Source organism: Patiria miniata, unplaced genomic scaffold, assembly GCF_015706575.1.
Source record: "Patiria miniata isolate m_02_andy unplaced genomic scaffold, ASM1570657v1 HiC_scaffold_23, whole genome shotgun sequence".
Classification (NCBI taxonomy): domain Eukaryota; kingdom Metazoa; phylum Echinodermata; class Asteroidea; order Valvatida; family Asterinidae; genus Patiria; species Patiria miniata.
In genome coordinates, this window is record NW_024037062.1 from 4,288,708 (window position 1) to 4,311,554 (window position 22,847).

Genomic DNA, 22,847 nt, shown 5'->3' on the forward strand with positions numbered 1-22,847 from the left:
GCGTACATACTATAAGAATCACGATCGACGCGGTACGGTATCGAGCCCTGAGTTTACGTACATTGTACCTCCGGGTTTTACCATATGTTCTAGATTTTGTCTTCTGTTATAGATTGAAATTGCTGGTAAAATCTGATATTTTACTCAGCAGATCACAGTTTGCCCCTTCTTTTCTTTTTCTGTCCCCTCTAATACTATCCTTCGAGATGAAATCCTTGGTGATTTGTCTCCTTCTTGGTGTGGTCTTTGGAGCTGATGACATCTTTCCAGGTGATGGTTACGTATTTGACCATCACACTGCCAAGGACTTGGAGCGAGTGCTGTTCGACACTCATGCTGAATGTCCCGACATTACCAGCGTTTACAGCGCTGGCAAAAGCGTGAAAGGCGTTGACTTATGGGTCATTGAAATAACCGATAAACCTGGAGAACATGAGATTGGTAAGTAGGTCTAAGTAGTTTTGAAAAATAAAGGTAGGCATAAGTGGAATTGGAAAGAATTCGGTATCCGGTCGCTTCGGCACCTAGCCCCATAAATGTGGCCAATTTACTGGACTAGGCGTACCCACTGATCTCTATATAAAGACTGGATAGCGGATATGCATACAACATTCACACAGTAGACTTCGCACATTGACCAATTCGCCCCCGGTCTCACGAAGATGGCCGCGTATAATACGAACGTTCTACGCGTAAATACGCGCGCGTTGTATCAACAGTTGACGCGCATTTTGGTCACGTACACATATTATGATGTTCTAAAAGGGACACATTTCCGTAGTGATTATTATTTCAAAACGCCGAAAAAAGTTATATTTGCGGCATTTTAGTAACCACGACGTTAGAAAAATTGTAGTTAACCTTGATCAGTGATGGTGGTCAAAATATAAGTCAAGTGAACCGCGACGTTACAAAAGAAATCATGCTGTCTATAAAAAAGGCAACATGTCCTTTGTAGATCACCAGCCGGTCTCACCAATATGGCGTCAAATTCGTACATTGTGCGGCTCTGTATTAGCTATCCAGTCTTTAATAGAGATCAGTGGGCGTACCCCTGTAAATAAAGGCCACACTTCCACCATGTACAAAAACATGTCGAACTTTGTCAAATTTGGATTTACTCATTTAGGCTTAGTTTGTAGTTTATTTTTGCTTTAGAACTAGAAGCATACTCACCCTCTTTATAGGCTAATCAGAAAGTGCTGCCTTTTTTAAATGTATAATTTTCGTGAAATTTCCAGATTCGTTTGCACATGTTTGCGTATCAAAATTTCAACATGAAATTTCACGAAAATTGGACATCTGAAATAGGCAGCACTTTCTGATTAGCCTATAAAGAGGTAGCTGGAGTTACACAGCCCTAAATTTTATCATTCAACCCAATGATAAAATTTAGGGCTGGGTAACTCCAGCTAATATTAAAGGGAATATACATCATTTGCTTTTGCTGTAATTTTCAGAAATGGATGGAATTGGGGGGTTGGAAATATATAGCAAATATAGTTACACTGACGTTTGTGAGGTTGTGGGTTCGAAAATGCTAAAAAAAACAAGAAAAACTAGAGGTTGTATGAACAACCACACGGTGTTGGGCCATGGATTACCGCAGACTTTGCCACATACATCAACTCAAAAAAAAAAGAAGTTTAAATCCATGTTTGAATTTTCAACATGCCGCCAGAGGGCGCTCTAACATTTGATGACGTCACCTGTAAAATTTTTGTACAGTACTGCCTAGACAGACACTCACATCTTTGAAAGCAAGTTCGCATCTTCTGCCAATTTCAAATAATAAGGCACTTCCGGTTTCGACCGGAAGGAAGGGTCAAGTGATTTTGCACTTAATACCAAAAATGAAGACCCTGCAATATTGTATTGATTGCTATAAAAAACAAAATCAAATCTGTAGCAGTTGATTTTATATTGATTTTCAAAGATTAAATCTAGAAATCTTTGAATGCTTGTAATATGATACTTAATGATGTCATTGTGACGTCATTACCAGAAAGTTCAAGAGCTATTTTAACTGTGCTATAGTTAGCCAAATCTTGATTATATCTATCACGGTTGATTTTTTAGCAATTTTTGAAGGTTTAAAGGTCTTTTTATTGTAACTTCCGGTCTGATGACGTAATCAATTTTTTTTCGCGCACAGGTGTTGTCTGCATTATGGTCTTCATGTACATTAATTTTGAAGCGATAACCGCAAACTTCGCCACAGACATCAAGTGAAAATGCGTTTTTCGCGTTTTTTAACCTGCCGCTAGAGGGCGCTCCAACTCTTCATGACGTCACCAATTATTTTTTTTTGAAAGGTCAATCCAGGCAGACATCAACACCGTTGAAAGCAAGTTCATATCTTTTTCCACTTTCAAATTATTAGGCACTTCCGGTTTCGACCGGAAGGAAGGGTCACGTGATTTTACGCGCACAACATAAAATGAAGATCATGTATTACCATGTCGATTCCCGCAAATTTCAGGTTCCGGTCTCTCACGGTTGATTTTATATGGAATTTCAAAGATTAAATTGATTAAACTTTGAAGTGACGTCACGTGACCCGTGATGACGTCATGATTACGTAATTGCAAAAAAGCACATCTGAGGTAGGTTGTGCATTCATGTATTGACAATTGAAGTTCATTTTGACACACAGTTCTGGAGAAGGAATGTGTATAGAAGAAAAATAAAACTAAAAACCCTAGCAAAAACAATAGGTTTTGGGCTAAAGCCCAACACCTAATAATAGTAAATTCTTACAATAACAATAGGTGTTGGGCTGAGGCCCAACACCTAACAATCATTTTCCTATAGTCTGGTTCCCCGACTCCATATAAGAAGAAACTGAGCAGTTTACATACATTGGGGAATTGTAAGGTCAGGGAACCAGTCTAGCTGGCTCGTACCCGTTCATAGGTTTGTAATCGATTGCAAACAAGTGCGATGGTCAATTGGGGCCAGTATTTGAAAAAAAACCATTTTTTTTCCAATGCTCATCGGCCGATCAGCGTTGGAAATTGATACAAAAATACCACTTTTCTTGAAAATGACAGTATACCAGGTGCCATGATTTTACAGGATGCTTTACACTGTCATTTACTAACAGTCCAGCAAGGTATTTCAAAATGATTTGGTAGTTTTATTTTTTGATGTTTGCAAATGTTGTATTTTCCCTTTAAAGGGAAAATACAACATTTGCAAATATCAAAAACTGGCTTTTTTTCAAATACTGGCCCCAATTGACCATCGCACTTGTTTGCAATCGATTACAAACCTATGAACGGGTACGAGCCAGCTAGACTGGTTCCCTGACCTTACAATTCCCCAATGTATGTAAACTGCTCTGTTTCTTCTTATATGGAGTCAGGGAACCAGACTACAGGAAAATGATTGTTTTTCTTGGTTTTTATAGCATTTTCGAACCCAAAACCTCAAAAAAGTCAGTGTAACTATATTTGCTATATTTCCAACCCCCCAATTCCATCCATTTCTGAAAAGTATATTGAGTCACAGTGCCACATACGGCCTGTGCGCAGAAGGTCCTGTTGCTATGGGAGCCGAAACTCAATTAAAGATCAAAATTATTTTTCAGAGTTAGTCAGGTGCCGAGTTGGCCAGGTGCCAAGTTGGCTAGGTGCTGATTAGGTGCCGAGTTGGCAAGGTGGCCTGCAAGGGTGCACTTTTATTAAATTATTTGGCCATAAAAATTCTCATAATGTTAATTACTTGTTTATATAATTATAAATACATCACGAGTATACTGTATATTATTTTGTAGTTCAAGTAACTTGGACTCTACGGATTGCTTTTTTAACATTTGGACATGGTCGGGCGATAGTAGAGTCCAAGATCGATGGCCCTATTGCGGTTTCTAATATTTTTTTTTACCATTTTCACTCGTACCCCCCCAATTAAAATCATCAGATTTCACCTCCAAAACGGTCTTCGAACTACCTTATGCGCTACTGTAGGCTTCAGTGGGAAGTGAAAATACAAATGGTGGTGGTTTTTCTTTTCTTCCCAAAGGTATGTAAAATACCTTTGGGAAGAAAAGAAAAATTTCACCTTCAATTCGGGAAACATCCTTGTCACAAACGCTTTGTTTGAGGCTGCCATTTTGAATTCACGAAAAGTAGACTTGCGCATGGCTCTGGCTACACTGTTTCCTGGCAAGCATCAGACAGACCAATCACAGGGCACTTTGATTGGTCACCTGGACTGGTGACCAATCAAAGTGCCCTGTGATTAATCAGGTGACAAATCAAAGTGTTTGTGACAAGGATGTTTCCCAAATTGAAGGTGAAATTTCTCTTTTCTTCCCAAAGCTAACCACCACCATTTGTATTTTCACTTCCCACTGAAGCCTACAGGAGCGCATAAGGCAGTTTGAAGACCATTTTGGGGTGAAATCTGAAGATTTTGATTGGAGGTAGGAGTGAAAATGGTAAAAAAAAATTATTAGTAACCGCAATAGGGCCATCGATCTCGGACTCTACTATCGCCCGACCATGTCCAAATGTTAAAAAAGCAATCCGTAGAGTCCTAGTTACTTTGGACCAATTATTTTGATACACTTTGTACAGATCTGCGAAATAATAAACGAAATGAAATAAAATATCTCTGCCACTATTCACCTAGGCTAGCCATATGGGCTCCGTGCACAAGTACCAGTGTGGTAGTACTCGTACTCGGTACTCATACTCAAGTACTACTCGAGTAGTACTACTCGAGTACTTTTTTGCTCGTACTCGAATGTCGAAGTTCTCGTACTCGAAATGATGGTACTCGTATGCGGCGCGATGTACCAGTCTTTCGGGTTCAGCTACGACACGAGCCGTGCGTGGGGAGCCAGCGAAAACACGATGGGGACTTTGAACATGGGAATACAAAATTGCCAGGCCAGCACCGGCACCATGTGTACGGCCAGGGATATGCGGTTTGTAGTACAGACTGCATGTACTACGCATAATGTACGTACGTACCGGTAAGTGCACGGTGCAGCGCTTGGATCGGGATGATCTGAGTTGTGTTTGTGCGGCCGGCAGGCTGACTGTATATATACGGCTGACTGCACATGGCCGGCTACAACATGATTGCACGTGAATGCACCAGAAAATCCAATAATACGCAATGAACATCTGTATAAAATTCACTCTCCATGCAGAATGAAAGATAATTCAGGCTAAATAAACATTATATGATAAACTAAAGGCAACCACAGGGTGTTGGGCTATCATGTTTGAGTTCATAGCCCGGCAAGACATTGAACAAAAGTTTGCTGAAAACACTGACAGTCTAGAATGACAGTTGGATAATTGTCAAAGGCAAGTCAAAGGCAGATCTCTCACAATTGATTTGATATTGATTTTCAAAGATTTATTTCGTGATCTCAACATAATAGCACGCCTATGCTGCTGTAGTGTAAACTTATCAAGTACAATCGTTAAAAAATACCCATTAAATAGCTCATACATGTATCTCTAAAAGTAAAGGTCGCACACAATTGGCACAATACAAAATATTGCTCGTCGTACCATTTTTATCCCAATGCGCATGTTTTTAGAAAAAGCGCCCAATTTTGCCAGCCCAATTTTTGAGTATCATATGACGTCATCAGAAGTCAAAAATGTGCTTGCGTTAAGAAGTTGTCATATAAACGTGTACAAAACACTGGTAAACACTTAAAATACATTGGTCCATCAAACAGCCGTTACATGTGGCTGAATAGTACGTTACAGTCATAAAACCAGACACTCAAGAGGCAAGCACAATGAATGGCGGCCCAAAACCCATTTCGCACGCAATGATCCCCCATTTGCTGTACACACGCAACCTTCCGGTCTGATGATGTAATATTATTTTTTTTTCGTGCACATTACATGTACATGTCTTGTCTGCATTAACTTTGAAGCGATTACCGCAAATTTCGCCACACATATCAACTGAAAATGCATTTTTGACATGATTTAACCTGCCACTAGAGGGCGCTCGATTATCTCATGACATCACCAATAATTTATTTGTAAAGTTCAACACAGGCAGAGACTAACATTGTTGAAAGCAAGTTCACATATTTTCCAATTTCAAATTACAGTCGACTCTCGTTAATACAAACTCGTTCGGACCTACCCAAATTGTTTGTTATATCAGAATTTTGTATTAAGAGGACATCAGTCCCATTTTTCATTGTGCACATAAATACACAGTCGGGACCAAGGCTTTGTGTTTGCTATAACCAGAATTTGTATTAACAGTGTTTGTACTAACGAGAGTCAACTGTATTAGGCACTTCCGGTTTCGACCAGAAGGAAGGGTCATGTGATTTGACGTGCACAAGATAAAATGAAGATCATGTATTATCATATCGATTCCCGCAAAATTCAAATTCCGGTCTCTCACAGTTGATTTTATAATAAATTTCAAAGATTAAGTTTATTAATATTTCAAGTGACGTCACGTAACCCATGATGACGTCATAATGACATAATTACAAAAAAACACATCTTCAGTGGGTTCAAGGGTTGTGCATTCATGTATTGACAATTGAAGTTCATAGGGGGGCCTATGTTTTCATTTTGACAAACAGTTCTGGAGAACAATGCGCCTTGAAGAATAATAATAACAAGAATAGTACATTCGTACAATAACAATAGGTGTTGGGCTGAAGGCCCAATACCTAATAAGATGTGTAGAATTCATGTAGTGACCACTCATGCATTCAGACATGTGGATATTCATATCAAATTTTTTTTTTTTGATTTTTAAATTGCCTTAACTTTCGTTCTTGACCAGCTGTCGACATCGAGCAAAGCCAAACAATTACCGGTACACCGGTTTTAACCCATGTATGGTTCCGGATCACATTTTATACAAACCGCTGTACACTCGCCCATGTTCAGAGTTTCTGTGTCCAAGTGACATCATTTTGTAGTAAAATTCCTCCTCTTCAAGTTAAAACAAAATATGTTCACATAGACTCTACTTAAAGGGAAATAAATCCTGGCTTTTGTACAGGACTGAACCTGACAGTTGCAAATCACTTTCGACAGTTGTGGATCACGCATGCCGCGCCACATGGTACCGTACATGTACACATGTACATGTACAGTTCATCATTCATGGCGCACTCAGTGCGCGCATCATGTGTCATGCCTGTCTTCATGCAGACTGCATACTATCAGGGAACGATTTCACTATGCATGGGTGATGCAGCTGTCTTACGCATCTGGATAAAAATCTTTCGGCGAATATGGCAATTCAGTTAACTCAAATGCCAAAATATATTACTTTGTGATACCTTAGATTATTTCCTTACAAGAAATCCTAATATAGTCAAGAAAAAATGATAAATGTGGACTGTACCGGAGGAAACCAGAATTTTGCCTTTACGCGCTTCTCTTCACAGGCCAATTACCAAAAAAAAATGGATATTTCGCCGAACTGCATTATGGGTAATGTTTTAAAAATTTGCAAAATTATAAACATTGAAATTGATGAAAAAAATCTCAAAAACAAATTGGTTACACTTGAATTAATTTTTATTTAATCAAGTAATCCGGAACTGTCAATGATCTGGAACTGTCACACTCACTGTATACATGTTTGAATAGCTCCCTCTGGAGTCCGATGGCATCCAGTCACCCTCTTCTCCCCCCCCCCCCAACTCCACTCCCACTTTTCAAATATGGTCCCCCATAATATGTGTCAACATAATTATTTGCGCAAGTTGGTCCATTGTCTGTAGTCTATGCACCTCCCCACATGAAATACCGTGTACAGGCCTGAAACAAGTTAATCCATTTTAAACATTCTCCAAGGTTTGCTTTTGGTTTTGAAATAGAAAAAAAAACTTTATTCAGTGAATCCAGGTATCTACACTGTACAGTGTCTGATCTGTGTTTTGATAACAACATTGTGACCATTTCTTAAAGCTATAGGCCTAGTCCATCATTTGCAGCTATCCGAAAAGTAGCTGGCGTAATTATTGTTGAAAAACATACTTGGTTGAAAGATAGTAAGGGGACTAAACTCCCTGTGAAATTATTCTTTCTGGCAAGCTGTCATTTTGAAGTAATCAACGAAAGAAGGCCTTTCCAACGGTGCTTCTTATGACGCACCGTAGGAAAATTTAAATTAGTAGTTCGTTTTGTTATTCGGCAAAGCGCGCGCAATCATTGGCACGACGCACACGCGCGCGCGGCTGCTATACTTCGTTGGATCGCTGCGCAACATCGTGTACGTGTAGCTGCAATCGGCTCAGCAAGAACGTGTCTCGGACGCTGAATTCAGGCGCAATTCAAAACATGATTCAGCAACTTTTGATTTGAAATTGAGATCCTAGAATGATGTTTTTCTCGGAATATACAGCTGAAGCTGAGCTGAAACTTCATTAGGTTAGTTGTTCAGTACCCTTCTTTAGATTTTGAGCACTTTTGTTGCTTCAAATGAACAAAATGCACAAATTACAAATGATGGACTATAGCTTTAAGAAGAAACATACACTGCAGACCTGTTTTTCCTCAAAAATAACATGGCCCCATCATATCCATTTAGTTTGTGTACATGTGTACATTTCTATTTTCGCACAGGGTATGCGACCAAGTTTGATGAAACTAATGGCGGACCGTGCCAATAGCAAATATTGTTGAGTTAATTGACCAAAAGTCGTGATTGGTCAGTGCCCATATTGATTGGCATGGATGGCAGTCTGCTGAAGCATGCCTTGAAGCTGTAGTATTGTTTATCCAACAAAATATAAACATGCATGTACAAATGTATATTGAATGTTACACATTCATGGTTTTCCGTAATATACGGTATGTATCGTATGCAGTCTTAAATTTATAATGGTAGGTTCATGTATTTGGACCATCGGGCAACTTATGTATATTGTGAGTGCATGCCTCTTAGTTTCTGTACTTAATGACATGTAGATCAGTTGAAATGACAACCTGTGACCTAGTGCAGTAGCAAACTCTTTGCCACAACAATACATGTAGTAAAACTTGCTTTATAAAGACTTCATGGCAAGTCTACTGAATTTGTTCAATGGGCCAAAAAAAAAGTACACAAAAGTTTAATTTCTGTTCCTTATAAACAAAGCCGCAACTGTGTAATTTAATGGCACTGTAATTGTTTTGATGGATTATGATTAAACCCTCTAAAGTAGTGAGCAGCTGTGCAGCTAAAAGATGATTGTAGTGCTTCACTTATGCAGGCTTGACTTTATTATCCTTTTCAGGTGAACCTGAATTCAAATACATTGGCAACATGCATGGGAATGAAGTTGTAGGTCGTGAAATTCTTCTGATTCTGATCCCGTATCTGTGTAAGATGTACAAAAATGGAGATGCTGACATCAGAAAGCTGGTTGACAACACTAGAATCCACATTATGCCATCTATGAATCCTGATGGATATGCAAAGGCTTACCAGAAGGTTAGTCATTATAGCATGATGAATTTGATCCAAAATAATTGTATTTGATTTTTTTGTTGCAGCCAGAGTAATTAACTGAATTCACTGAATGTGACATTCCAATCTAAACCTTGACAGCCATGGTCGTGGGAAAAAGAAGTACAAAACACATATTCTCGCCTTTTTTTGTTTTCTCACCAATTGATTGGGATTATAAATACAATGTCGAAAAATTTGCATACATATTCACATTCACCATTTTGCAACAAGGACGACTGCCAACTGGATCCCTGATGATGTCATCTTGGGTCAAATATTAACTGTAAGCACAGGATGTTTGGCGAGCTGCGAAGCAGAAGCGAGCCTATGTAATACCAATTTCTGTCCGTCTGTCCGGGCGGCCGGCCATCCGCGTTCAGATAAAAATGTTGAAGTTTTTGGTTCTAGCTAACTTGGGGGAAAAAATTAAATGCAGTTTACATGTATCATCTCTATAACTTCAATTAGGTTCATATCATAGCAGTAAATTTTATGATTTTATTGAGAAATTTCAATTCAAGGAAATGTTAAAGTTTTTAATTGTTACATGTGTATACTGGTATAACATGTACATGTATTTATACCGGTATAACATGTACACGTACAGTATGTATACTGGTATACACTATGCATTTTGGGGATGTGCATGAGCTTCTGGTTTGATCTTTTAGTTTTTGGGGTTGGAGTAGGGATGGGGTAGGGGAAGATGGGGGTGGGGTGGGGAATAGGGGTTGGAGTTGGGGTTTGGGTTGGTGGGATGAGTAGGGGAGCTAGGATGGGGTGGGGTGGGGTGGGGTTGGGTGCGGGATAGGGGTAGGAATACTGTGTTTGGGTGGGTTGGGGATTTGTAGGGGTGGGGTGAGGACAGGTAGGAGGAGGATGGGCATGGGTGTAGGTGTTGGGTTAGGAGGGAGTCGGGGAGGGGGCGGGATATAGGGATTTGAATAGGGGTTGGGTTGGGGATGTGTAGGGGTGGGTGAGGATGGGTAGGGAGAGACATGTAGGAGGAGGCAGGTAGGGGGAAGATGGGCATGGGTGTAGGGGTTGGGTTAGGAGGGAGTTGGGGAGGGGGCAGGATATAGGGATTTGAGTAGGAGTGGGTGAGGATGGGTAGGTGGGTGTAGGGGTTGGGTAAGGGGAGGGGGCAGTATATAGGGATCAGAGTAGGGGTTGGGGTCAGGAGAGGATGTACCGGTATGGGTAATGGGGTGGGCGGGATATTGAGATTCGAATAGGGGTTAGGGTGGGGATGTGTATGGGTGGGTAAGGACGGATAGGGGGAAGATAAGGTACATGTAGGTGGGTGTAGGGGGTTGGGGTAGGGGAGGGTACGGGTCAGGGGAGGGGGGAAGGAGATAGGGATTTGAGTTTGGGTGGGGTTGGGATGTGTAGGCGATGGGGTGGGGATTGATAGGGGAGGGAGGGATGGGTGTTGGTAGGGGGTTGGAGTGGGGGAGGGGGCGGGTCGGGGATGGGGTAAGGTTTGGGGCATGTGGTGATGGTGATGTGTCTACATGTACATGTATACCCATTCTTGTTCTGCATTTGTGGCGACTACACAAGAGTTTTCCCATGGTTATACAAGTATGGGGACCAGAAGACGCTGTGGGGGCTGCAAAAAGGCTCCACAACTAGGCCCTAATTACCTTAACAATGGAAAACTTCGCCATAATGCAGTGACCATGGTGATGGCTAACATATACACATGTCATGCATGTATTTATTAGATCATCTGTTGACATTTAAAAACTGACCCCTACACCCTAGCACATCAACGAGAATCCTGATCCCCATCATGCCCATCCCCAACCCTACATGTACCTTCAGCCTCCCTTCCCGCCTCCGACAGTGAGCCATGTCAGCTTCGCCATTCTAGTTTGGTCCGGTTTAAGAGACAAGATCTTAAAATTTGCTTTAGAAAGGTGTCTCGGGACTGTTATGTTTCTAATTCTATGAAACTAAATACCCCCTGCCTAGACGGCTGCACTGTGAACTTTGCCTCTTCCATAACAGATGTTTAGGTACATTTGTATCTTTGACATTAGAAATTAAGAAAGTTCATTTTAATTAACATGTACTGGTACCAATATACTTGGTTTTCTAGGTGATATTGGATGAAGATGGGGACTGGCTGACTGGTCGTACCAATGACAATGACGTTGATCTGAACCGTAATTTCCCTGATTTGGTCCAGTACCTGAAAACCAAAAATCATGACTTCTCACGAATCTTTGGCAAGAACAACCACATAGCAGCAGCCATGGAGGATATACAACATGAGGTACTCAACAAATCTTGTCATTTCACTGTCCACAATCTTTCCCAAACCCCTCTCAACTCTCCCTAAGTTTGTTTTATGCTCTATCTACATGTACATTAACTCTGCCTACCGGTACCTTGTCTTGTCATAGTACATGCAGACTCCTGTCGAACAATAGTTTTTATTGTTGGGAATGTTTTCATCACATGCAAGTTTTGGCCTTTTAGGAAATGCATAAATAGTTACGTGCTCAATTCAAAATGCACTAATTAATATTGTATCTTATCATTAATTGTAACCATAGTTTTAACAGGATAGGAGAAGGAATAAAAACTGTCAGCCTCTTCTTTCCTCTATGCTGACATCCAGTAATGAGACATGACAATATCTATGATGCTATTAGTCTTTGAATATTTTGTTAAATTTTAATATCCCTAACTCTGCCAGATGCAATACAGTACAAATGTTAAAGTCATCAACACCAGTGCATAACCTTCTTTTGCACTACCTTCTTTTTTTCAAAGGCCTGCCAAAAACAATCTGTAAGGTGTAACCATCTAAGTTATACATAAGGTAAAAGTTAACACTCTATATTTCAAATTAAAAAACAATCCATGAAACCAGAGGATTCAGTGGCTGTATAGTGACAAAGTAAAATCAGTGTGACAGACGGGATGAAAATTACACTCCATTTTTTGAAAACTTTCGTTGGAAAAAGCTATCTGTTCCCCTGGGAAATTTAATGTTTTTATTCTTTTAAAGTTAATCACTTTTATGCCAATAATTATCAGTGAACACTTGACTTAGTAATTCAAAACATGGAACTGGAAACACCAGTCTCATTAATGTTGTGACCGACGGGACGTGACAGACGGGACATTTTTATATGCAGAATAAATGTAGGCACAAGCATTTATTATTTTTAAGAAAGACATGTAATATATTAAAAACCAGAAGAGTGTACAAAAAACTTATGTTTAACTTTTTTTTAACCTTGAGGTGATTGAAAAAATGTGACAGACAGGACAAAAACATAACAAAAGGGTAAATTGTGACAGGCGGGACAGATTTTGAGATGAAATTTCAGATCAACTACATATCAAAGGATATTTTTTATATTACTTTCCAGGTGAGGTCACCTTGATAGAAGATAGGAATGCAAGTTTGATCCAAAAATATCTTTTCATGTAAAAACTACATAACTTTTTCATGTTTTTTTTTGTGACAGACGGGACATTGCAACATGAAGTTTTTTTTCAAAATGGCTCAAGACTGTCATGTTTCATCTTTTGCTTTAAAATTCTATGGTGGTGGATAGGGACGATATCAGACTTCATAGTCATCCAATAATAAAATCTTTGAAGCATAAGAACTGTAACAGAGGGGAACTCATATTTTCCATCACAAAATAGAGGAAAATGCTACTTCTGTTTCTTGAAACTTCAAGTCTTGATAAAAATAAATCCAAGTGCAGTAGAAGAAAAACAAATACTGTTTCTGAAAGCTTGGTTTGTCTACTTTCCAAGAAAAAATGATTTACTGGTAGAAAATGTACTTTGAACATTCATGAGTTCGCAACTCTTATCCGGAATGAACCAGTTGTGAGATAATTGGAGCTAGTCCTGTCCCATTGAATCACTGTTGTATCTTGTGGCAGGCTACTTGTAGGCTTGGAAGTTTTGACCCACTGGTAATGGATCTTGTAACACTGGGCAAGCTTCTCACTTTTACAAGTGTTGCACGTTGTTGTGTTGGGCAGGAGTTCTAGACCAAATACTCTGGTACTACCACAGGTACAACACAATGATGTACCTGTGGTCAGCAATGAATAAAAAAGACATTGAAAAATAAATTGAACTTGCTGTGTGGAATGATATTGTCTCTCCACATAGAATAGCTTGGGATGGAAAGGGCTAAGGCACAATCACTTAAAAATATAGAAATTGTTATGTACATGTAGTAACTGACCAGAAATTTGTATTTATTTTGTTAATGCTGAGGATTGTCAACTTATTGGATAGATTACAGACTTTCCATCAGTTGTATACATACATGTACAACAGTAATTACAGTCAAAGACACATATATTGAGTTCAGCATTTGTCACACCTGACTTCTTGGCAATTTTTCCCCAGCTTGAACCAGAAACCGTTGCAATCATTGAATGGCTGCAGGAATATCCCTTTGTACTGTCATCTAATCTCCATGGTGGTGATCTGGTTGCTAACTACCCATTTGATTCTAGCTTTAATGGCTCAACACAGTACCAAGGTAGGTAGGCATGGAACCACCTTGCTGCACATCTGCTCAGCCTCCCAAACCCTAATTGAAGTAAACTTACATAATACTTGGCATTTAAACATTTGTGGGCATCCATTATGTAAAGATACACGTAAATACATGACATAAGGATACAATACATTGTATAGAGATTCTTGTGTTTGACTTTCTCAGTACAAATGCATATTTTGTGTCATGTGCCAAACCTGTTTGTCCACGGTTGGCTTATTTCATCCGCTTAACTGAGCTCCAGGGCTTGATTTGAAGACAAAAAACACAACACTAGACTTTCACGTGGACAACAGTGATTTTGGTGACTTGTGGGTTTCCTTTTTGCACCACCCTGTAGTCAAGCGGTGACAATAATATATCAAACTAGAGGTTGTAGGAACAACCACACGGTGTTGGGCCATGGATTACCCCAAACTTTGCCACACACATCAACTCAAAATATGCATGTTTAAATCCATGTTTGACTTTTTAACATGCCGCCAGAGGGCGCTCTAACATTTGCTGACGTCACCTGTAAAATGTTTGTACAGTACTGCCTAGACAGACACTCGAATCGTTGAAAGCAAGTTTGCATCTTCTGCCAATTTCAATTAATAAAGCACTTCCGGTTTCGACCGGAAGGAAGGGTCACGTGATTTTGCACTTAAAACCAAAAATGAAGACCCTGCAATATTTTATCGATTGCCGTAAAAAACAAAATCAAATCTGTAGCAGTTGATTTTATATTGATTTTCAAAGATTAAATCTAGAAATCTTTGATTGCTTGTAATACGATACTTGATGACGTCATTATGACGTCATTACCAGAAACCTCCAGAGCTATATTAACTGTGCTGTATACAGCCAAATCTTGATGATATCTATCACGGTATATTTTCTAGCAATTTTTTAAGATTTAAAGGTCTTTTTATTGTAACTTCCAGTCTGATGAAGCAATTTTTTTTCGCGCACAGGTCTTGTCTGCATTATGGTCATCATGTACATTAACTTTGAAGCGATTACCGCAAACTTCGCCACAGACATCAAGTGAAAATGCGTGTTTGACGTTTTTTTTTACCTGCCGCTAGAGGGCGTTTCAAAACTTCATGGCGTCACCCATTACTTTTTTGAAAGTTCAATCCAGGCTGACACTTAAATCGTTAAAAGCAAGTTCATATCTTTTTCCACTTTTAAATTATTAGGCACTTCCGGTTTCGACCGGAAGGAAGGGTCACATGATTTTACGCGCACAACATAAAATGAAGATCATGTATTACCATGTCGATTCCCGCAAATGTCAGGTTCCGGTCTCTCACGGTGGATTTTATATGGAATTTCAAAGATTAAATTTATTAAATGTTCAAGTGACGTCACGTGACCCATGATGGCGTCATGATGACGTAATTGCAAAAAAAAAAACATCTTCGGTGGATTGGGCATTCATGTATTGACAAATGAAGTTCATATATGTTTCCATTTCTCCAAACAGTTCTGGAGAAGGATTTCCTGAGAAAATGCTGAGAAGAATAAAAACAGTAAAATCTTACAAAACCAATAGGTATTGGGCTCAAGGCCCAACACCTAATTACGTTATCAAATAACAGTTTTGGGAACACATCTAGTGATACTTCCCATGTGAATCAGACCTATAACTTTCTGTTAATTGTGATGTTCTTGTCTAATTTCAGCTTCTCCCGATGATGAAACATTCATCAAACTCGCTAGCTCCTACTCCGAGGCTCATGCTAAGATGGCCAAGGAAAACAGGAAATCTTGTGATGGCAGAGATGGTCAGACATTTGATGATGGTATTACCAACGGGGCTGCCTGGTACCCACTCAAAGGAGGTAACACATCTCACAACACTTGAAGTGAACAAAGAAATTGACAAATTGGGGAACCGCCAACATTGGGCTGGATAGCTCAGTTGGTAGAGCACTGGAACAGTTTCGGAAGTCACAGGTTCAAGCCCAGCTCCAGTCAATTTCTTGGTTCAACTTTTTCAAAAAGTGTTATAATTCACCTCGTCAGTTTCCCATTGTGGTTCATTGGAATAATGGAAGTGGTTTCTTGATGGCGTTTAGAAAAGGTGTGTCAAGCAGTTACAACTCATGAGCGCAATTCTATGACAGTGCTCATGAATTAAACAAATTTTGGAGCGACTGAGGATTAAAAATTGTGTATAATGTTTATTTTTGTAGGAATGCAAGACTATAACTACCTTCATACTAACTGCTTTGAACTGACACTGGAGCTGGGATGTGAGAAATTCCCACCAGCATCAAAACTCCAAGGCTTCTGGGAGGACAATAAACCAGCACTTCTAAAGTTTATAAACATGGTATGTCATTCTCATTGAATTGAAGAACTTAGTTCCTTTCATGTTTTTAGGATGGATGGGCCTGTGTCAATCCCCACAATTGTTTATTGTTATTTGATATAATATGGAATCTACATGGATATACATTGTAATAGTTTGAAATGTCAACTTGCACCAAAATCATAAATAGCTCTTTTTGCTTGTGTCAAGATTCTTGCATGAGAGTTGAAACCCATCCCAGAACCATTTCCAAACCTGAGTTGCCTTCAATGTGGGTCCAAACAAACAGATATGAGCTTGATGCTGTGGTTCCTAGAAATGCCAACTCCATGCTGAACCAGACCTTTGGTTTGAAACAGGGCCCAATTGCATGGCTCTGCGTACATCCCTTAACAAATGATTGTGTGCTTACAGGGTTAGCACCAAATGTTTAAGCTGGAGCCATTAGCACAGAATGTTGATTATAAATTTGGAGTTCTGTGGTTAGCAGAGCCATGAAGCTGTGCACTGATCCAAAGTTGTGTCAACACATTTGGCAATTGTTAAACAATCAGATTTGCTTAATTTTTATTGTTATTGTGCTGTAATTTTGGTGAAAACTAAATTTCATTGGAAGACTTTTTGGAGATAGTGGGTCCCATGAATTTTTGTTAATGATTCACTGATTTCAAAACAACATTTCTTTTGGCTTAAACCATGATGGTATTATTAGTTGTTTTTTTCTGAAATAGTGAACAATTTTTTACCCCTCAGCCGAGAGGCTCAAGGGTATTGTTATCGCCTACAACATCCGTCCGTATGTCGTACCGTTCTGACCATACCCCCCTTGTGGGGCTATGTTCCTTTCAGGACACATCACCCCACTATTTTCACAATAGAAAAACATCACCCCAGAAGAGTATCTTTAGAAAAAGGGATAATGGGAACACAATGCTATCACCCCACAATTCCGTCTGGCTGGAACGTCCGTTTGTCCGTCCGCCCGCCCTGACCATACCCCACATGTGGGGTGATTTTCATTCATGGACATCACCCCACATGTGAAATCTATAGAAAAACATTACCCCGGATGTGAAATCTTTAGAAAAAGGGATAAAGGACTACAATGCCATCACCCCGGTTGTCCGTCCGTCCCAGCAGCTTAGTTTCCGGATGATAACTGGAGTTAGAAATGTTGTTTGGGATTGTAACTTCGGAAGGGGGTTGCCCTTAGGAGTAGGCAAGTTGGGATTGGTTTTGAGGTCAAAAGGTCAGGGTGAAGGTTGTCGTGGTGAGTTATAGGTAAATGGTTTCCGGATGATAACTTGAGTTAGAAATGAAATTTTGGTGTCGAACTTTGGTAGGGGGTTGCCCTTGGGAGTAGGCAAGTTGGGATTGGTTTTGGGGTCAAAAGGTCAAAGGTCAAGGTCACTGTGGTGAGTTAAAGGTAAATAGTTTCCGGATGATAACTTGAGTTAGAAATGAGATTTTGGTGTCTAACTTTGGTAGGGGGTTGCCCTTGGGAGTAGGCAAGTTGGGATTGGTTTTGGGTCAAAGGTCAAGGTCACCATGTTGAGTTAAAGGTTAATGGTTTCCGGATGATAACTTGACTCTGGCTGAGGGGTTTCAACAGCAACGCTGTTATTTGTTGTATTATTAATTGGTTTATTATTATATCTTTTCGCCGCCAGCAGCGGAATTGTAAAGAACATTTACACTGTTTAATAAACTTTTATAATATAAACTTTACAAGGGCAGCAAAAGACTTAATTTCATAAACATTAGGTAGTCAAAAATACTGTGCATACTATACATTAATCGCATAAAACAGATGTTAAAATGAATTGTATCTTATTTTTTTTCAGAGCCACATAGGGATTGCTGGGTTAGTGACTGACCCTTATGGTGTGGGTATTGAACATGCTACCATCAAAGTTGAAGGAATATCCCATGATGTCACTACAGGTAGGATAACACATACACAATGCTTTAACCCTAACTGCCCTGAATCATTCAAAATCCTCTTTGATAAAGTGGAGGAATTTGGAGGATTGAGGTTACATGGCAAAACTGCGTTACTGATTTCATAGGATGCACTTTGTCAAGGTCTTGGGCCGGACCTTGTGTTGTATTTGCTCAGCCATGCATAAATACAGGCCTGGATTATGCTTGAAATCCTCCGTTCTGCTCCAGGATGTCACTGGCCAAGCCTCAACAAATTGACAGTCACTGCCGCAGGATTTTGCAGGATTCAGGCAGTGGTCACCCCTCCACGGACCATATTCAAGAAAAAATGGAGGAATTTGCAGGATTGGAGCTATATGCTATTTTTCCATGAGGCCAATTGGAGGATTTTGCAGGATTGAGGCTATATCCTAGCAAAAAGGCCTAGGGAGTTAGTGTTAAAGTTCAGCCTCTTTAGTGTGGTAAACTTTGACTAATTTTGAAGATTCAATAGCAAAACAAAACCATATAATACACCACAGAATGTACATTGCAGTCGTTCAATAAATGCTGTGACACATGACTGCCTGCAAGACATGTTTTTCTCTAGTTATAGGGCCTATCTATTGCCATGCTTGATTTCCTTCAACCAAATGATGAGATAGTATGTTTTGCCTACAGCTGAGGAGGGTGATTACTGGCGTCTCCTGACTGCTAATGCAGATGGTAGTCCACGGGATTACAAGGTGCAAGCATCAGCACCTAACTATCTCCCTTCAATGCAGATCTGTACTGTCCATGATACCATGCAAGCCACCGAGTGTAACTTTGTTCTGGAGAGAGATAATGTGATTCCAGCGTTGTCTGCCAGGGAACTGGAATTACTCATGAAAGAATTGGAAAACTACATCTAAGAAAATGACCGGTAATCATTCCTCTACAAACACCTTGATGTTGTAAGGCATTTCATTTCCACATAACGTCAGTGTCAGTCTTAGATCAAACCTTAAAGGATATAAAAGTAATGACATTGTTATCAAAGGTGTAACCAGAAACGTTTAAAACTGAAAGAGTAAAAGTAGTTTAAACACTTGGGCAAAGACAACATACTGGTATGAAAGTTGGAAAAATTTCTTTGATAACTTAATGAAATAAAGAAGTGAACAAGAAAAGTAACAAATCGAAATGGGTTTTCTTAACAGCCACATTTTTTTGAAGACTGGCTTACATTGCTGGGAAGAGTAATCACAGCAGTTTTAACTATGTAAAAAAATCAACGATTTGAATCATTTTAGTGGAATCAATATTTTTATTTCATTTTTAAGTAATAGGGAATATCTAATACAGTTGTGTATTTTATAGAAGTGAACATGATATTCTTGGATGAATTGTGGAGAATAAATTGGGGAAAGGAGGGGTTTTGTTGGGCAACCATGGACTATCAGTGTGATTTTTAACTTGTATACAAAAGGTCACCTTGTCAAATGATTTACAACGAATGAGATACAATGAGAACTATTGAGGGTATTTGAGCCCTGCGTGGTTCCTGGGGCACATTCCATGGTTTAGTATTGATTCAGTATTATTCACTGCTTTTGGCTAAATGCTATTGTGACTTGCCATAGCATTGCCAAAAGTGCCAAATTTAGACATGGGCAAATTAAAGATGCATAACATTTGCTGACACTGTGACTGCTGGGGTCTTGAAGAGTCATATCTGTAGCGCTGATTTCTCAGTAAAGATAGAGTAAATCATATGCACAACTCATAAGACACTGGTGAAGCACATTAAATGTGTAGAGTAATAATCCAACTTGTTCATCTTACTGGGGTTGGTTTTTCACCACTACTGGCACACTCCAAACATCCAAAGTTTGCTTGGATATTAAGACTTCACACAGTGCAGTCATTTTAAGTGACATGTTCAGAGCTTTACAAAACAAACCTGATGAAGCTTGTACATTAGATCCATTGCAATGAACACACAGGCTTGAAAGTGTCCCAGGAATGGTGAAGCAAAACATTACAGTATTGGTGAAATTGGATTCAATTAAGTGTATATTCATGAATGCACAACGTAAGTACTTAAATGTTTGTTGTGTAACAGTGACTTTAGAATGTTGAAGCAATATGTACTTTATACAATATGTTGATGGTATGTGTATGTGTAGTTGGAGAGAAACAATATCCATGTATGGTTCATAATCATTGCAACGAAATTTAACATTTATAAAGGAAATAAGAAGCTTTTGTTATACATGTACGTATGACATTCTAACAATGAATTTAACACGAAGTTTCCTGTATCTAATCAGGTAGCTTGTAACTCAGGATGATTTTATTGTAACACTGAGATTTCTTCCATGTGAAAGACTCACAGTCATAAATTCATTATTTATTTTCAGTTTTAAAATTTAAATCACTATATTAATATGTACCACATTTAATCTTTTAAAATAGGACAAACTTCTTAGAGTAGCATTCTGTCCTCATAGATCAAAGGAACAATTCTGCTAGCATCAGAATACCAGACAACTTAACACATTCTTGTGTGATTTCATGTGCATTTGGTATTTTTGAAAAGGCTCCACAATGATGACATGATTTTGATACAAGATTTTGATTGTCCTTTGGAATAGCTTATTCAGATGGATAGTTCGAGGTATTGGGAAATGAACTCTTTTCCTCTAGTTTTGTCTCAGAGAAATTTTATGACTCAAAACACTTGAACGTACAACTGAGGACTGCAGATTGTTCAACCTAGGAATGTGAAGTATTGATATACATGTAGCTGGAAGGGAGCAGTTCTGGTCTGGACACGATGTCTTCGGTTCCCATCTGATCAGGAATGTTCCTAAATTATACCTAAAAGAATAGAACACGGACATTCAAAGCTTTGATACTCAATTTCCTAGGACTACAGCAATATTTGAAGATAACACTTTTGGTATAGATTTTCAGACTGTCGGGTCATAAATTTTCAGCTAAATATTCAGATTAGTTTCAGTGACTTGTAAGAAGTGACATCATTAATAATTAACATCACTTCTTACAAGTCTGAATATTTAGCTGAAAATTTACGACCAGACAGTCTGACAATTGACTTAAAATTCCACCCTTTTGTTTAAAATTGTCTTGAATTAGGTTTGTGAGATGGGTGTTAGTTAATCTTATTAAATGGTACATATATATTATTCTGCTTTGTTTGTGTGCTGCCTGCACTTGTACATGTAATTATCAACGTGAAATATTTATGCTGGGAATGTAAAGGAAAATTGTATATCATTTACCTATTGTGATGCACTCTCTCAGATGTGTTCCTATGTGTATTATACCAATATATCACATTTTGCGTGGGTAGTCGTTACTAGATCCACATGTAGTTGGAAGTTGACAAACTTCCAGTACATGTACTTGTATAAACTAGTTTATCAACTTCCTAATACTAACGTTTTATTTGTTTTACTGCATCAGTTATTCTTTACATATATGTGCAATATCTTTGGTATCTTTCGCAAGAGTTAATATTTATTTATAGTACCTACACATATATTCTCATCTGTGTATTTTGTATAACAATGTTGTACGACGGTACATTTACAACATTGTATGAAATGCATAGGCCTACAGTGTGTTGGGTGTATAAAAAAAGGTAAACCAAAAATAATGGATTAGTATGTTAAATTAAATTATAAAATTTGAATACTTGGTGCATTTGGGTGGCATGGGTGGCTTGTGCGTAAAGTGCTCGCCTCTCACCAAGGTGACCACGGTTCGAATCTTGGCCGCGGATCACATGCAAGTAGAGTTGTGCGTTGGTTCTCTCTTGTGCCACGAAGGTTTTTCTCCGGGCCCTCCGGTTTTCGTCCCTCCGGAAAAATCAAACATTTTTTATCTCAGGCTGTGCTCCGTGGTCATATATGGGTCGATGTGGCCGGCAGCCATAGGCGCCTTAACGTGCCAGCGGCCCGACTATGTTGTAGCCGCGTCCTTCGCAATTCAGCATACCAGCTACATACCAGCAATCAGCATACCAGGATGATTAGCCTCCCAAATTATTATTATTATTATATTAAAGGATGATTTATCAGTTTTCCCTTGATACCTTATTTGGACTCCCCCGGGCAAGCCCCGGGCAAGCCCCGGGCAAGCCCCGGGCAAGCCCCGGGCAAGCCCCGGGCAAGCCCCGGGCAAGCCCCGGGCAAGCCCCGGGCAAGCCCCGGGCAAGCCCCGGGCAAGCCCCGGGCAAGCCCCGGGCAAGCCCCGGGCAAGCCCCGGGCAAGCCCCGGGCAAGCCCCGGGCAAGCCCCGGGCAAGCCCCGGGCAAGCCCCGGGCAAGCCCCGGGCAAGCCCCGGGCAAGCCCCGGGCAAGCCCCGGGCAAGCCCCGGGCAAGCCCCGGGCAAGCCCCGGGCAAGCCCCGGGCAAGCCCCGGGCAAGCCCCACACAGTCCACAGGGATGTGCATTGTTCAGAAAGCTCATGCCACCATAACATCAGATTAACCTGGCCAAAGACCTTTTGGAGCTTGTGTTTTGAAATCAATGGGTTTCAGTCATCCATGGAAGCTGGTAATGGAAAGATAGTAAACCTTCCTTTTTGATGCTGCCATAGACCTACT

The 22,847-nt window shown here is 39.8% G+C and overlaps 1 protein-coding gene across 1 annotated transcript; it reads left to right on the forward strand.

Annotated features, from left to right (window-relative positions):
- Window positions 1–21,679, forward strand: LOC119731161 (carboxypeptidase E-like). The gene is made up of 8 exons (XM_038204207.1): window positions 1–441; window positions 9,242–9,438; window positions 11,561–11,737; window positions 13,852–13,987; window positions 15,676–15,834; window positions 16,189–16,328; window positions 18,152–18,251; window positions 18,912–21,679. The coding sequence occupies exons 1-8, from the start codon at window positions 207–209 to the stop codon at window positions 19,142–19,144; spliced, it is 1,377 nt and encodes a 458-aa protein (XP_038060135.1). The 5' UTR covers window positions 1–206; the 3' UTR covers window positions 19,145–21,679.
- Window positions 21,680–22,847: the final 1,168 nt, after the last annotated feature.